Here is a 16744-nt window from a genome sequence, read left to right on the forward strand (position 1 = left end):
GCACTTGCTTATTGAAATAAGGTAACCCACTGTTAGTCTCTGGGAGAGGTAGCCTCACAGCAGTGAGAAACTACTTTAGGACTTTTCCCTGCTAGAACATATAAAACTTAAACCCACATGTCCTACTGTTTAGATACCAGGCAGTCTGTCCTCTGAGCCTTTTGGACGACCTTAGGGGTGTAAAAAAGAATGTTTAGACCAGGCAAAGGGTTTATTTTGACATGTAAAAATGGCAGTTTAAAACTACACTTCATGCTGCAGTGCCAGGTCTGAGATGTGTTAAAAGATTACTTAAGTAGGTGGCACAATGAGTGCTGCAGCCCGTTAGTTGCATTTTAACTTACAAGCCTTGGGTACATGTACCATTTACTCAGGACGTCTAAGTGAATTAAATTTACCAACTAGATGAAGGCCAATTTTACCATGCTTTTGGAAGAGACACAGGCACTTTTCTACTGGTGAGCAGGATAAAGTGCACAGTCACAATGCCAACAAAAACAAGTTTATCAAAACAGAGGAGTGAAGGTAAATATTCTGGGGACTAGCACACCAAGGATGTCAGGTCTAACAATGGTCAACACCATTTACTGAACACTGTTGTGTGGATAGTCAAGCCTTCCAGGAGGATTTAGTTGGCCAAACAGTACTGAAAACTTTATTGCAAACATCTACATCATCTGCTTGCTAGCCACTGCTTACAGGACCCTTTCACTGATTTTCAGTCGACACATAGCATATGAACTACAGCAGCATATGCTGCAAATGGAAAAATGTTACTTACCATGTGATCATTTCATTTTTTCTAACTTGGAGTGCTGTAGGTTTTGTAGATTCACATGCATTGTTCCAACACCCTGGAAGCAAGCTGTAATCTAAGATGCCTACCATTATGCAATTAGTCACAATGCTGTTTCATTTGACACAAGCTTTATTCGATCAAATAGATCATCAAAGCAAACATACAATAAATAAATAGTAAATAGTAAAATCAGAAAAGTATAAAATATAATTCAATAAAACCCATACAAGCAATGCACAGTAAAAAGGACTTATCCGCTCATATTTAAAACTCATTGCTGATAGCAGAGTTACATATGCGCCATGCTGCTAGCAAATACTTGCTAACAGCATGTATTAAAACCTTAGAATGATGACTTTTTAAAATCCTCAAAGCAGAGGCGCAGTCTCTTATCCCCAATTCCCGGCACATGTTACGAATCCACTTTGACCTGGGAGAAGAATAGGCAGGGCAGAAAAACATGAAATGTTCGACTGTTTCAGATGTTGTGCCATATGCGGGACATGTATCGGTTACTGCTTTTGTACCCCATCTACACATCAAAGACTTTAGTGGCAATGACCCGAAGCGTAATCTGGCATATAGAATTTTGCCTAAGATATCAGGTATAGTGTCTAAATATAATTCAAATTGTGGGTACCGCTTAAGATCTAAGAAGAGATTTGTTAGACAGCTGTGGGATCTGTGAATAATGTAATCATTCCATACATAGGACCAATATACGCGCTTCAACACTTTGGAATGAGCTTTCTCAAGTTTATGTGGTTTTTCCCAAAAGTCTCCAAGGCCCATGTTGCTAAACCATCTGGATACATGTTTTACCCAGGGAATAGAAATTGATTTGGGGCATTTTAGCAGATCTAAAAGAGAGGACTTGTAAACGTCCAGTTCAGGTACAGTCCATAGCCTAACCCAATATAGGAGTGGTCTTAAAATAATTAGGTCGGCTATCCGTCTCAGGCCCAGATCTAAAAACAATGGCGTCAGCGGAGTACTTGGAGGGCAGGCACATAGAGCCCTCGCAAAGCTATTCTCTCCAATAGTTAACCTGTTGCAGTCAGAAAAGCCCCAGACTTCCGCTCCATAGTGCTCTGGCAATATAGATCTTAATTACCTGAGGAGACAGTTTTTGCTGTTGTACCCTGAAAAAAACGCAGGATAGATGCTGCGTCGTGTAGCAAGCGGCCAGCACTTTTATTAACCTGATCTGCCCAATGCATATCATCGGTGATCCTCACACCCAAGTAGTCAATGGAGCTAACCTTGTCCAAGAAGGCGCCTTCTAGGCTGATGGTACATTTCTTCCGCGCTCCAAAACGGAGTGCCATTAACTTGGTTTTCTTGTGATTCTACTCTAGGCCATACTCATTGCAGAAGGAATTTAGGGCCAGATGTAGGAACCGTTTTGCATGTCGCAAATTGCTGATTCGAGTCGGTACCGACTCGCAAAATGTGAATCTGACTCGCAAATAGGAAGGGGTGCTCCCTTCCTATTTGCGACTCGCACCGCGATGCAGAATTGCTTTGTGACCGCGAAAGCGGTCGCAAAGCAATTCGCAGTTAACACCCACTTGAAGTGGGTGGTAACTTATTCGCAAACGGGAAGGGGTCCCCTTCGGACCCCTTCCCCTTTGTGAATGTCGCTGAAAATATTTTTTCAGAGCTTTAAGGAAAACGGGCTGCAATTTAAAAAAAAAAAACTGCTTTATTAAAAAAGCAGTCACAGACATGGACCATCCCTGTGAGTGCAGGGACTCGCTATGGGGTCGCAATTTGCGACCCACCTCATTAATATTCATGAGGTGGGTCTTTGCGACCCCATAGCGAGTCGCAGAAGGTGTCTGAGACACCTTTCTGCATACAATTTTGCGAGTTGCAAATTGCGAGTCGGTCTGACTCGCAATTTGCAAGTGCCAACATTTTCTGTTGCTACATCTGGCCCTAAATTTATTAATAAGAATTTGTAGGCCCATTGGGGATTTAGAAATGAGAAGGGAATCGTCTGCAAACAGAAGAATCAGGATTTTCTGAGCGCACAGGGTGGGAGTGTAATTCTGGCATGCCGTTAAAACCTGTACCACCTCATTAATAAAAATAGAGAATAAAACCGGTGCCAGCACACAGCCCTGGCGAACACCTCTATTTATGGTGATTTTATCTGTTAATTCGCCTAGTTTGCCCCATGCCCAATGCTGTTCTTTGTCTAGCCTCTCTACACTCTATTTACACTATCCACTCAATGTGGTGAAAAAAGAGTCTGAGGTGGAGTCTTTCTCCTGGGCATTGTGGGCTAAGGGAGGAATCACAAGATATCTTGAGACTAAAGACTTCTGCGAAGACAAACAACTTACAGATTTTTGCGCCCACCACAAGGTGGCAGGAGCTTGAGCAGCATGCTGGTCTACAGAACCACAAGCTACAAACACATTTTTACATGGTAGGTAACATTTTCTTCTAAGATCATGTACTGTGTGTGCCAGGGCAAGTGTACTGGTATAGCCTTGTGTTCACAAACCTTTGCCATGCAGATACTGTGGACAGGTTCTAATCATAGGGTATCACCAAGGGTTACATCTTGTGCCCACCTACTGCTGGCCATGGTTTTAGGTCAAGTATAGATCACACTGTCAACACATGGAGTGAGTTCAGGGTGTGAGTGAGGGCCACTTTATCATGGCTGGACATATCTAAAAGCTTTGCATGAACATGTGTGATAGGTCACATCCAGAGGAAAAGGCTTTCAAGTCACTGCATACTATTAATACAATTAGATAAAGCTAGATCTCAAAATGTTTAAATATAATTTACAAATATGTACTTTCTGCAGGTATGAAAAAAATCTAGAAGATGCAAAGAAGATTGGAATAAAAAAGGCAGTGACAGCCAATATTTCCATGGGTTTTGCTTTCTTGCTGATTTATGCATCGTACGCTCTGGCTTTCTGGTATGGAACCTCCTTAATCATAGATGAAAAGTCTTATTCCATCGGATCTGTGCTTACCGTAAGTAAAAGACATTTTAGTAATGGCTAGATTTAAAATGATATGTCCATGTTCTGGCTCATTGCTTCTGATCTTGCCCTGCTACAATGATTTAGAGTTGGATGATAATGGAAATTCATAACGTGTGAGAGCAGAAGAGAGTCAGGCTCAGGTGCAGCAGTATACACATTTTCCTGTTGAATTCTATACTTACAAGTCACAAGCCCAAAATCATTTTATTCCCAGAAATCCCCACACTGAAGTGACATTGCAGGAGCCTCGAGTGGATGGTTGCTTAATATTTTCTTTACTGATAGTGTCTTGATGCAATGGCTCATCTCTTTGGTTGCAGTTTAAATAAACACTGAAATAATCAAAGCTTGTGAGTCTTACTGGAATAAACACACTACAGACCAAAAAAGTGTAAAACTGTTAACTAATCACTTTTTGTTATCTGCTTCTGTCTCTTAGTTGTGGCCAGTTGTATTTACCTGGATTGCATTGGTTGACATTATTTTTCGTTTTTTAGGTCTTTTTTGCTGTCATTATTGGAGCGTTTGCAATTGGTCAAGCTTCTCCCAACATTGAGGCATTTGCAAATGCAAGAGGTGCTGCCAATACAATTTTTCAGATCATCGACAGTGTAAGAAGCTCATTATTGTTATTTACACAAACTTATAATGGTGCCAGCCACACCCTTAGGCATTTAAGCGCCTTATTGACAGAAAATGATTTTTAAAAACTCAAAGTAATTTGGTGAGTGTTTTCCACATAGGGATGGTGCCTGGTGACAGTTTTACATTTTGACATACTTTGTGTTTCCTTCCACTAGTTTCTGTCTGCTATTGCCCAGGTATAGCGGTGAAGGTAGGTATTAGGAAGTCCTAAACTAAATACCCCACAATGGTTTCCTGAAACAGAGCGCAGACACAATATGTGAATGTGTGTGTGTGTGTGTGTGCCCATGATTGACATGATTCTGTGAGTGTGTCTTTTGGTGAGTGTTTTCTGTGCATAAAGTGCTACTTTTGGAAGTCTCTCTGGTCCTTTTTGCATGTCCGAGTAAGTCTGGCTTTGCTGAGTGTACCCTGAGTCTAGAAGAGCCTGAAATGTGGCTTTGCTACCCCTACTTTACCAACAATTTAGAAGCCCCAGTTTTGCATGCGTCTAATTACTCCAGTCCTTGCTGGCCCCCAAGAGATACAACCTTACATGTGACTGTCTTTGCCCCAATGTTTCACAGGCTTTGTCCTGACTTGTGATGGGCTCTAACCCAGACCTTTGACAAGCAGCCTGCATATCCTGTCCAGGATGGGCTCTAACCCAGACCTTTGACAAGCAGCCTGCATATCCTGTCCAGGATGGGCACTCCCTGTTTCTTATTGTTGATTTTTCCCCCAGTCCTGCATACCTTCAAGTGGGAAGCCAGCTTATTGACTGAGTCTGCACTATACAATTGGGCAGTTAGATGCCCTGTGGTGACGTATGACTAACTGTCCTTCATTCCTACATTTTTTTTATAGGGAACAGTCTGACATGATAAATGTTCTGCCCTGGTAAACTTTACCTGCCTTATCATAACATATAACCAACCTTTCTGACATTACAACCCTTTAAAGGCAAGGCCAGCAGTGAGTGCATCAGAGTTGTTCTGTCCTATCAGCTTTACATAGTTAAAACGGACAGGTGAATGACTTTGCATCACTGTTGTTTTAGAGGGAGATGAATTTTAGAGTTATCGATATGATCTGTTTACTTTCCACTTCTTCAGGATGTGCGTTCTGCTGTCATTGTTTTATGCTATCCTCAAGCAAAGCACAGATCATAGATGTAGCGTGACTCATTTGGCACCACTGTGATCCAACTTCCAATTTTTAACCTTTATTTTACATTCTTTCATTATACTTGGGAACACATGTTGTCTAATTGCTTCTTTCCAGTTATTAATTTATTGCAGAACCACATAAATAAAATATTGAGTACATAAGTTTCATCCAGTACATTTGTGACTTGAATATTTATTTGATTTCAAAGATCAGCTTAACAGTATTTTCATATGGTAGGCCTTATTACCATAACTTCTCTCCATGGTAGTCCACGCTGGCGCATATTTAGGATGCTCTCAATTAACAGGCTGGCTAGATTGTGGCCTATCTACTTGCGACCTGAGAAAAGGTTTAGGCTGGTGAACCATTTTCTATTCCACATCTTTTAGTGAAGTGAAATCAAATCAATATTCAAGTCACACAGTATTACATGTTCAAAATTAGAGGTTTAACTTGAACACAGTAGTGCAAAGGGAGTCGAACTATATCTGTGAGTTATGCTTGAGGTTTGAGACCCCTCATTGAGAGGATCAATGAGGGAGTGCACATAAGTGGCAGCACTTGCATGGGTGGATTTAAGATACAATATTCTGCATTCAAACATAGTTTTTTGGTAATGCAATGGAATTCATGAACACATTGATTTTCTGTGACATTCCTGCTCTCTCTCACAGACCTCCTTTCACCCAGCTTCACTCTGTTGTTGGAGGACCCCTTTAGCATCTAGATTGGACACCCTTATTTTAGCATTAGGTCCTCGGCCTGTGCCTTTTACATACATATGCATTTTATTTGTTTTCATATTTTTTAGCAACGCCTGCTTTAGCTAGTTGTTTTATATTTAATCAGCTGCCTCTTTCTAAGAAGACAGTTCATGCTGCATGTTTTTATCAGCCATTGTACAATATGCACTCCGTGCCTTGTCCAAGGCTGCTGTGTACAATACATGATATGCCCACTCATATTGCTGACCAGGAGCCAGTTCCTATCCATAAGAAACATCATTACGTCAGATCTGTTCTCTTAACACTGTATAGGTTATTATATAAACAACACATAACCCGAAGGAGGGTAGAGAGTATTCCAGTCATGACTGTCCTGGGATGGATACCACGCTACAGACAGCTTTGCTGATCCGGGCGCTGACTCTTCAGCTTCCAGCGAGGATTGCCTTCTAGACCACAGGCTATACTATTCAGTATGGGGTTGAGGTTACTCTCTTAGCTTGAGACAGATAGAAGGGTTATAACCACTGTATTCTCAGATCAAGACATTGGGCTTCAGCAGGAATCTTTAGGCTTTCTAGAACCATACAAAATGGTTAGGTTGTTTATGAACTTTACCTTGGTTGTAATGGTTAACATACTGTTTTATCTTCCTTATGATTGCAGCCCATGCTTTTTACACCAGGATGCAGTTGCTTCAATAAATGCTTTGAAATCCAGTATTCATCTCATGTCCTCCCTTGGCATGTGTGAGTAACGGAGTAAAAGGGGTACAATCTGTTTTCATGATTTCCCTGCGGAGTCAAAGTGGCAGGATTAGGTTGCCACAAACCACCTCTTCTGATGGGCGTGGGTAAGGCACTGCGGGCAAGCTGGGAGTTAGGACGACAGCGTCTAAGTGTTGTGGGTTGGACTCAGTCGTTCTCAATCGATGGTGCTTCCGCCCTACACACACAGTCTTATTACCATAGTGGGAAAACCCTTTCCCTCTTACCTGACATTGTTCATCTTCAGCTCAGTAATTGTCTGCATCTTACCCCTAACCCGAGCTACCTCTTTGTCCTAATGCAACTGCCTCTTCAAGATCTCATACCTGATTTCTTTGGATTACTTTTCGTACACCAGAGACATTGTGGCAAGAGAGCAGAAGTCTGTAGACTGCAGAGAGTGCACTAAGGTGCAAAGGGTGGATTGGGCATTTGCAACAAAATCTAAATATTGTTCCAAGGAAAAAGACTCATATTCACACATTTCCCTCCACCAGAAAATACTCCATGGCATATGGATTGTTATTTGTGTGTGTTTGGGGTAGAGGGTGCCTGTATGATTGTAATTTAGACCCAGTTGATAAAGTGCGTGGCTCCTTACAGAGTTTTACATTTATTTTGTTTGAAATTACACACTATTTTCTTAGATAACCAAACCAGTGATCAACTGTTATAGCCCATCAAATTTGATGCAGACTCTCTCAGTTTAGAAATGTAGGCCACAAAAGCAAATGTAAACATCTTGTACAATAAGCGTTTGTTTGGTGTTTCTGACAAAATTGTCTATCATGCTGACATTGTGCTAAGACTGTGAATTGCAGGAACCTTTTGGTAAAGGGCTTTGCTTTCTAAATTAGATGTTATATATATAATGAAACTGATTTCTGATCTGTACTTCTAACCGCAGATTCCTCACCTTTTGAATATTTCGCAGGCATCAAATTAGATCAGCGAGGAATCTGTGGTTAGATAGAATATCTACCAGAGAGAGGTTTACCAAAGTTAAGTAACATTTTCATAAAAATTTTGGGAAAATAATCAGGGCCATTAGATTGTGTGATGCAGTGGGTTCTCTTATGCTTCCTGTCAAAGCTGAGCTTAAAATGACTGTATTATCAACAATCTCAAAACCTGAAGCTCTTCTTCAGCATATAGGCGTAAGTAATCATAACTATGTGCATTTGATAGAGCAATGTTCTACTCTTTCCCCATGTTTCCAGGTAGGAGATGGTATTGAGTTTGCATCAGGACACCAGCCATGTTATTGTGGAATGTGGTTCCGCTTTTTGGAGGATGGTCGGTTGGTCCATGGTTGTTAATGTCCCTTGTTCATGCACCATTGAGCTGCAGGAAACTATTTGGTTGGGGCAGATGTTAGCCTCACATAAAATGGGTATATGTTTGTTGTTCAGTAAAGAAGATGGCTAGTCTCAGACAAAGGCCTGATTTAGAATTTATTTTGTGGATGGGTTATTCCATCACAAACGTGACAGTTATCACGTCTGCTGTATTATGATGTCCATAGGTTATAACTGAATTGTAATACATTTGTGATGGAGTAATCCCATCCACCAAACTCTCAATCAGACCCAAAGACATTATCTCTCTCTCTCTTTCTTCCCCTCTCTCTCTCACTTTGACATAAATTATAAATGGAGCTGACTGTTGGTTCCTTCCCTCCTTGCTGTTGGAACTCCAAACCCCAAGAAGCCTACATATGCTGGTAGCCTTGGAATTCTCCAAGGAAAACATTCTAGAAACCGACAGTAAATGCGCTTGGTAAAAAATAACCCTCTCTTCTATAATTCCTTGGTGTGGGTTTTGGAGCAGTGGCTAAAAGGTTTTTGTCTGGTTTGTGGGGTCCAAGGGACACAAAACATCAACTGCAGTATCCTTTGAAGAAGTATTACACAAAACGGAAACACTCCATCTGATAGAGACATCTAGTTGCAGATTCCTTACCTTAGAATTTCCTCCAGGCATCAGTCTCAATCTGGAGATTTTTCTCGAGCAGTACTCCTGCGCCGTTAGGTCACGTTGATCAGCTCTGGGTTTGTCGTTGGCAACCTCCGTGCCAGAGATTACATTGCAGGTTCTATATAGGTGCCACCCCGGTGCGATGACATCAGTTCTTTTCTTTCTGCGCAAGCCTGGCGCTGATCCGAAGAATAGCTACCCCTCAGTCATATTTTGACTGGTCTTTTTTGATTTTTGACAAAGATTTTGAGTGTCTACACTCCCGGTGCATCGAGGATGTCTTCTCGTAGGACCAGGTTCAAGCCCTGTGGATCCTGCCATCGGGTGATGTCCATAATGGACCTTCACCTTATGTGCCCGTGGTGTCTGGAGCATGACCACGACCTGAAGTCATGCTCCGAGTGCCGGGCCATGAATCCAAAAGCTTTGAGGGAGCAGTCCCTAAAGCTCCTTGTGGCCTGGCACTCGGCTCTGCGTCGGTCCTGATCTTGGTCAAGAGGAAGGTCCCAGGATAGGTCGCGGATGCCCCCCCTCACCGTCATACCACTCCAAGTCCTTGGGACAATTGGGTAAGTTGAGGCATAAGAGGAAGTCAAAGGCGAACAAACGTTCTTCGACTTCACCCCGTCTGTCAGCAGAAGAGACAAGGGAAAAAGAGCGTTGTCATTCCAGGCCTCAATCCTCGGAGTGTGGGTCTGGTTTGGCTCTGCACCTCCCTGAGTTTCCGGGAGCTGGAGAAACAACTGCCGAACTCAGAGTTTTATTAGTCCATGCGCTTCATTTTTAGGTAGTCTGATCTTACTGTTGTGTCCTCGGGCCCCATGGGGTCGGAAGGAACCCCCTGGCGGCTTCGGCCTCGGATCCAGGGGGCACCCATGGATCCAGTCCTGGATCTGAACAGGCTTTGGTCATACCACCTCAACATTCCCCAATTCCTATCGCAACGTCAACGCTCCCAACCCACCCAGGCTTTTGGATGGCATCAACCCCATCTTCATTGTGGACTCTGACAACGAGCTGGATTGGCATCGCGCAATGCCAATTCCAACTTTGACAGGGGCTTTGCGACCTATGTTGGTTCCTGATACTTATTTGTATGATTTGGGGTACAGTGAGGAATGGGCCCCTCTAGAATACAAGCTACAAGACCTTTTTGCCTGTCGTACGGACGTGGGTGAAGTCAGTGGTCTGGATACTTTCCCTGTCGCTGACATGCTTTCTCTCCATACCGTGGCTATGGAGGAGGGAGCGTCCTGTTCCATGGTGGTACGAAGAGCGGCCGAGGTCCTGGGACTCGAGCTGCCTTCGGTGGCAGTCAAGACTGAACTCCTGACAGAGATGCTTCAGCCTGTGGCTTCATCCTCTGAACCCCTAATGCCGTTTAATGAAGCCCTTTCCGATGTCTTGCTGGGTACCTGGTCCAAACCCAGCACAGGGGCTCCTGTGAAGAGGACACTGGCATGCCCTTAATAAAGGCCTTTCCGATGTCCTGCTGGGTACCTGGTCCAAACCCAGCACCGATGCGCCTGTGAACAGGACTGTTGCCCCAACTGACCCAGCATTCCTGATGCAACACCCTACCCCTGAGAGCTTGGTTATCCAAACCTCTAAATCCCAGGGGGTGTTCCCATCTGCACCCCCGGATAGGGGATCCAAGAGGCTGGAGCAACCTGGGAAGAAGATGTTTTCTTCCTCCAACCTGGCATAGCAGTTTGTGAACACCACATGCCTTTTGGGCCATTACACCCACACGCTGTAGGATGCGGTTGCCCACGTGCTGCCAAGGGTCCCGGGGGAGCCCGAGGCTATATTCTTTCATGCTGTTGCTGATGGCAGAGACGCAGAAAAGTTCACGATCAGATGTGGACTGGACACGACCGACTCACTGGGCAGAGAAGTTGCACCAACAGTGGCCCTGAGGCACTACACCTGGTTGAGGACATCTGGCTTTTCGGGGGCTCTCCAATCTAACCTTATGGCCCACTCAGTCTGCTTTTTGCCTCTTTCGTCAAACAGAATGGGCGTCCCATCACGTCTGTTCCCCTTCAGCCACCGTGCATGCGTGCTGCCCAGCCTGTGTGTGGCCAGGATTGTGGTATCCACTGTCCTTGTGGATCAGAGAGACAGTGCTCTGGCCAGTCCACAACACCCAACTCCCCTTCCCCTGTAGCTTTCTCCACACCTTCCTAGTCTGATGATTCCCCACCAGGGGCCAGTCAGAGGCGTTCACCATCACCTTCTCCGCTGGCAGTCCATCACATCAGACAGGTGGGCTTTGCAGATAGTCCTAAGGGGTTATTCCATCACCTTCTAGACTACCCGTCCATCCATGCCATCTTCCTACGATCAGATGATAGAGGATCACTTGGCACTACTGCACGAGGAGGTTACTGCTCTCTTGGCCAAGGGAGCCATAGAGAGCGTACCTGTGCCAGAACTAGGTTGTGGTTGTTATTCCCACTACTTTCTGGTGCCCAGTAAGGACCAGGGCCTCCGCCCTATTCCAGACCTTTGGTCCCTCAATCTCTTCCCCAAGAAGGAGAAGTTTGAACTGCTCACTGTGGCTCAGGTTCCATCTGCCCTGGACCCAGGAGACTGGATGGTAGTGTTGGACTTGGAGGAGGCTTACTTCCACATTCCAGTCCTGCCTACCCACAGATGTTACTTGCAGGTCATGGTAGGCCACGAGCACTTACAGTTACCCATGCCCCCCTTTGGCTTACCAGCACCCCTCGGATGTTCACCAAGGTGATGGTGGTAGTCGCAGCACATCTGCACAGATCAGGGTTTTCAGTCTTTTCCTATCCTGACGACTGGATGTTGAGTCTTCTTCAACCTCCAGACTACGGCGAACCTCCTGCATTCGCATAACCATGCCGAAGTCACACCTTACACCCTCTTAGATGCTCCCTTTCATCTGAGCTGTTCTGGTCACAGTGCAGTTTTGGGCTTATCCTCCTGAGTGGCGAGTCAACGATATTCAGGCTATAATAGTGATGTTTCAGCCTCTATCCTATATTTTGGTGAGAATGACTCAGAGGCTGGTGAGCCTCATGGCCTCCTGCATCCTGCTGGTGACACATGCCAGTTGGCATATGCAGGCTCCACAGTGGGACCTGAAGTTCTAGTCGGTGTAACATTAGGGGAATCTCTCCAACATAGTCCAGATCTCGGAGGGAACTGCACAAAGATCTGCAGTGGTAGCTAACGAACTGCGATTGGGTTGGAGGCAGGTCCCTCACCCTTCCCCTACCAGATTTTACAGTAGTGACTGATGTGTCGAACCTGGGATGGGGCGGCCACTTGGGGAAGGTGGACATCAGAGGCATTTGGTCTCCGGCAGAGTTTGGACTCCACATCAAATTGTTGGATCTCCGGGCCATCAGACTAGCATTGAAAGCATTTCCTCTCTCTCTCAAAGGGAAGGTGGTGCAGGTATTCACAGACAACACAACCGCTATGTGGTACTGCAACAAGCAGGGCATAGTGGGGTCGTGGACCCTTTGTCAAGAGGCTCTAAGCCTCTGAATGTGGCTGGAACAGTCTGGGATATCCTTGGTGGTTCAACATCTGGCGGGCTCTCTGAACATCAGAGAGGAAGAACTTAGCCAACAATGCTTGGTTGATCACGAATGGCGTCTTCATCCGGAGGTGGAGCAAGATCTCTTTCCGCAGTGGGGAGAGTCTTGTTTAGATCTGTTTGCCTCTGCACAGAACGCACAATGTCATCAGTATTGTGTGTTGGAGTTTCCAAGATGGCACCCGCTCAGCGACGCATTTCGTCTCGAGTGAAGCTCAGGCCTTCTGCACGACTTTTCACCCATGCCACTTCTGCCCAGAGCTCTCAAGAAGACCAAGAAATCCTTGTGGCTCCGGACTGGGTACGAAGAGTCTTGTATCCCGAGCTATTGACCATGACCAGGGATCCTCCAATCAGACTGCCCCTTCAGGAGGATCTTCTGTCGCAGCAGCAGGGGAGAGTTTTCCACCTGAACCTGTGAAGATTGAGTGGCAGCACTTGACAGCTTTTTACCTTTTACTTGAAGCCTGTAAGGTTATCTTGGCAGCCAGGCCAAAACGGTATCCACTTGCAGTTGGAAGACATTTGTGTCATGGTGCACAGACAAGCATGTTGACCCCCTGTCTGCCCCTCTCTCTGAGGTTCTATTGTTCATATTGTCGTTGGCCCAGCAGGGCTCTGCTTTGGGCACTCTCAAAGATATTTGTCTACAATCTCTGCTTTCTTACAACTGCCTGATCAACCCTCTTTATTTAAATCTTCTATTGTAGTTAGGTTCCTTAAGGGCCTTAGTCATATGTTTCCTCCTTCCCCATTCATTATGCCCCAATGGGATTTGAATTTGATTGTTATATTCCTGATATGTTCTCCTATTGAGCCTCTCCATAATTGTCCTCTAAGGCTTCTGACTTTGAAAACAGCCTTCCTTGTGGCCATTACATCTGCCCACAGGGTGAATGAGCTGAAGGCATTGTCATCTAAGCCACCCTACCTTTCTATCTATCCTAACAAAGTGCTGCTCCGCACACGGACCTTTTTTCTTCCGAAAGTGGTTACCCCTTCCATTTAGGCCAGTCCATCACCTTGCTTATATTTTACGCACCCCACATCCTTCTAAGGAAGGGGAAAGGCTCCACCCTTTGGACCCACAAAGAGCGTTGGCATTCTACCTTGATCGTACTAAAGAGTTCCGGTGGATGATCTACTCTTTCTTGGTTTTGTGGCTGCGAAGAAAGGTCGGGCTGTGCAGAAGAGAATGATCTCCAGATGGGGCCTACTCTGCATTAAAATGTGCAACGCATTGTCAACCTTCTGAGGGCTCACATGCTTATTCTACCACAGTTAAAGCTGTAACCACTGCATTGGCACACGCAGGTCCGGTCCTGGATATCTGTCAGGCGGCAACGTAGGAGTCTCTGCACGCATTTGCCAAACACTACTGCCTAGGGACGGGCACTTTGTCCGTTCAGTCCTGCAGGACTTCCTGGTGTGATCTTGGTTCAAAGACCCACCTCTAGGGATGGTATTGTTTGGGTATGTATTCTAAAGGAAGGAATCACTAGATGTCGCTATTCGGGAACACCTTATCTGGTCTAGACAGTGTCTAGTTGCAGATTCCTGACCACCTCACCCATCCTCCCTGCTCTGCAAACTGATTTCCCCTTCAGGACCCAGTGGTCAGTGTTCCTCATGGCTCTGCGCTTCTACCGTGGAAAGTCGTGAAAAGAAACTAACATCAGCGTGCCGGACCCGCAACGTCATATCCGGCACGGATGACTCTAGACGTTGAGCCGATCAACACCACCTAATGGCGCACAGGGGTACTGCTCAAGAAAAATCTCCAATTCCAGACTGACGTCTGGGGGAAATCCCAAAGTAAGGTATCTGCAACTAGATATTGTCTCTACCAGATAAGGCGTTACCAAAGGTAAGTGACTTCTCCTAGAAGCACTGTTTGAGATTAGTCCTGACTCATCTTGCTAGCTGTGGCCACTATACAGAAAAGATTTACAGTCTCCACTAATCAAGAAATGGCTACGTAAAGTGGTCGACTGCATTTGAAAACCCTGTATTCGTGGTCAGCCATCAAGAGGCACCTTCACCATCTTTTTTTTAAATGTATTTGTCTTCACTGCCTCTAACTGACAACACTGTTAGAAGTGTTTATCATTAATTTGATACAGGTTTGGTATCATTACTGTTGGTACAATTTGGGCTCATTTCTGTGGCCTAAAACAGCTTTGCTCATGGGACCAAATCGACAAGGTCTGCAAGCTACAGCATACAATAATAAATCAGCTTGATCATGCAAATAGTGAGTAACATTTTTTGCCCCAGTCCCAACATTTCTTACAGGGCATATTCCTTATATTGTAAATGTGAATGTTAACAGAAAAGGAGTGGCCATGCTTTGAACAATAGCGGCACTTGTCCAAATAATTTGTGATCTTTAGGGAACGTCGTCTAACAGGAACAAACGGTGCCCTAAAGCAGAAACTCTTGATCAGTCGGGCACAATACTGGTTTGTCTTAACTTTTCACCGCTTATGTACCCTTATGTGTTTCACTTTTCCCCTCAACACAAATCTCACGAGCACCCTGTGCTCTTTTTGCATATTGAGCACTTCCTGGTTTATAAATTATAATTGATGCTGCTGTTAAAAAATCAGTAGTATTTTAAATCAATACTCATTGATTTATTATTGGCCATATCTCTTGTTGTAAAATTAATTTGTAATTGCAATACATTGGTTCAAGTATTGCAGGATTGAAAACATTGCTGTCCTTTATGATGCCTCTTTGGACATAGTTGTGATATACACCACCACTAACTTGGCATATCAGGAAAATGGATTAGCTTGTGCCACAGTGGAAAGCTTGGTAATAAAAAGCATTAGCCCGCTTAAGATAAGTAAATACCTTTCCATGTAAGGGAATTCACACCTCATATGGTCTCAGAATAGAAAAGGTAGGGTAATAAGTGCAAAGGCACTGGCTATTACTGCACAGAATGTTGGAAAATTGATGTGTGTCTTATGTGGGAGTGCGGTGTGTCTAGGCTCCAGAGTCTGGATCCTCCCTAAGGCACATTACCAGTTGTTGCACATCCCTCATAAAATTCATTGAGGAAAAATGGATTGAGCATATAACTATATATGTTCTGTTCTTGTGTGAAGTAACTACATACGTCATCTTAAAAAAATGGCTGCCTCAGCTGCTGCACTGTAGACATATTGGGCCAGATGTAGGAAACACTTTGCGAGTCGCAAACGGCAAAATCTGCCGTTTGCGACTCGCAAATGCGTGTTTCCTATGCAGAAATGCATTTTGCGAGTCGTTACCGACTCGCAAAATGCATTTCCGAATCGCAAATAGGAAGGGGTGTTCCCTTCCTATTTGCGAGTCGCAGTGGTATGCAACTCCATTTGCGACCGCGTATGCGGTCGCAAATGGAGTCGCAGTTACCATCCACTTCAAGTGGATGGTAACCCACTCGCAAATTGGAAGGGGTCCCCATGGGACCCCTTCCAGTTTGAGACTGGACCCCAAAACATTTTTTCAGGGCAGGGAGTGGTTTCGGATTTTTTTGAAATGCAGCTCGTTTTCCCTTAGGGAAAACAGGCTACATTTAAAAAAAAAAAACTGCTTTATTTAAAAGCAGGTCGCTAACATGGAGGTCTGCTGACGTCAGCAGGCCTCCATGTTAGCGAGTGCCTATACTCGCAATGGGGCCGCAATTTGCGACCCACCTCATGAATATTCTTGAGGTGGGTCATTGCGACCCCATTGCGAGTTGCAGTCGGTGTCTGAGACACCGTACTGCATAGCAATTTGCGACTTGCAAATTGCGAGTCGCAGGGACTCGCAATTTGCAAGTCGCAAATTGCTTTTTTGCTACATCTGGCCCATTGTTGTGTGCCAATTTTGTAACGTTTTTTCTGACTCCGCCCCATAACCACTTTGTTAGAGATTTGATAATAGTTTGTTTCATAAATAAGATAGGTACTTGCATAATATGTAAATATAAGGGATGTGCACTTGCTTTCAAGATCAATGGTTAATGATGAATTTCATTTAGAGGTTTGAGGGTCCCGGCTATAATCTGTTTAGCTGCTCTACATCACCATTAGGTGCTTCTGAAATCAGGAT

The 16744-nt window shown here is 44.6% G+C and overlaps 1 protein-coding gene across 1 annotated transcript in view; it reads left to right on the top strand.

Annotated features, from left to right (window-relative positions):
* LOC138261971 (ATP-dependent translocase ABCB1-like) overlaps positions 1 to 16744 on the top strand; it is a 519774-nt gene that overhangs the window by 265977 nt on the left and 237053 nt on the right. The window contains 2 exon segments of the mRNA XM_069211572.1: positions 3627 to 3801; positions 4310 to 4423. Of these exon segments, the coding sequence (XP_069067673.1) occupies positions 3627 to 3801; positions 4310 to 4423 (289 nt within the window).

Source organism: Pleurodeles waltl, chromosome 10 (genome assembly GCF_031143425.1).
Source record: "Pleurodeles waltl isolate 20211129_DDA chromosome 10, aPleWal1.hap1.20221129, whole genome shotgun sequence".
NCBI classification, from domain to species: Eukaryota; Metazoa; Chordata; class Amphibia; order Caudata; family Salamandridae; genus Pleurodeles; species Pleurodeles waltl.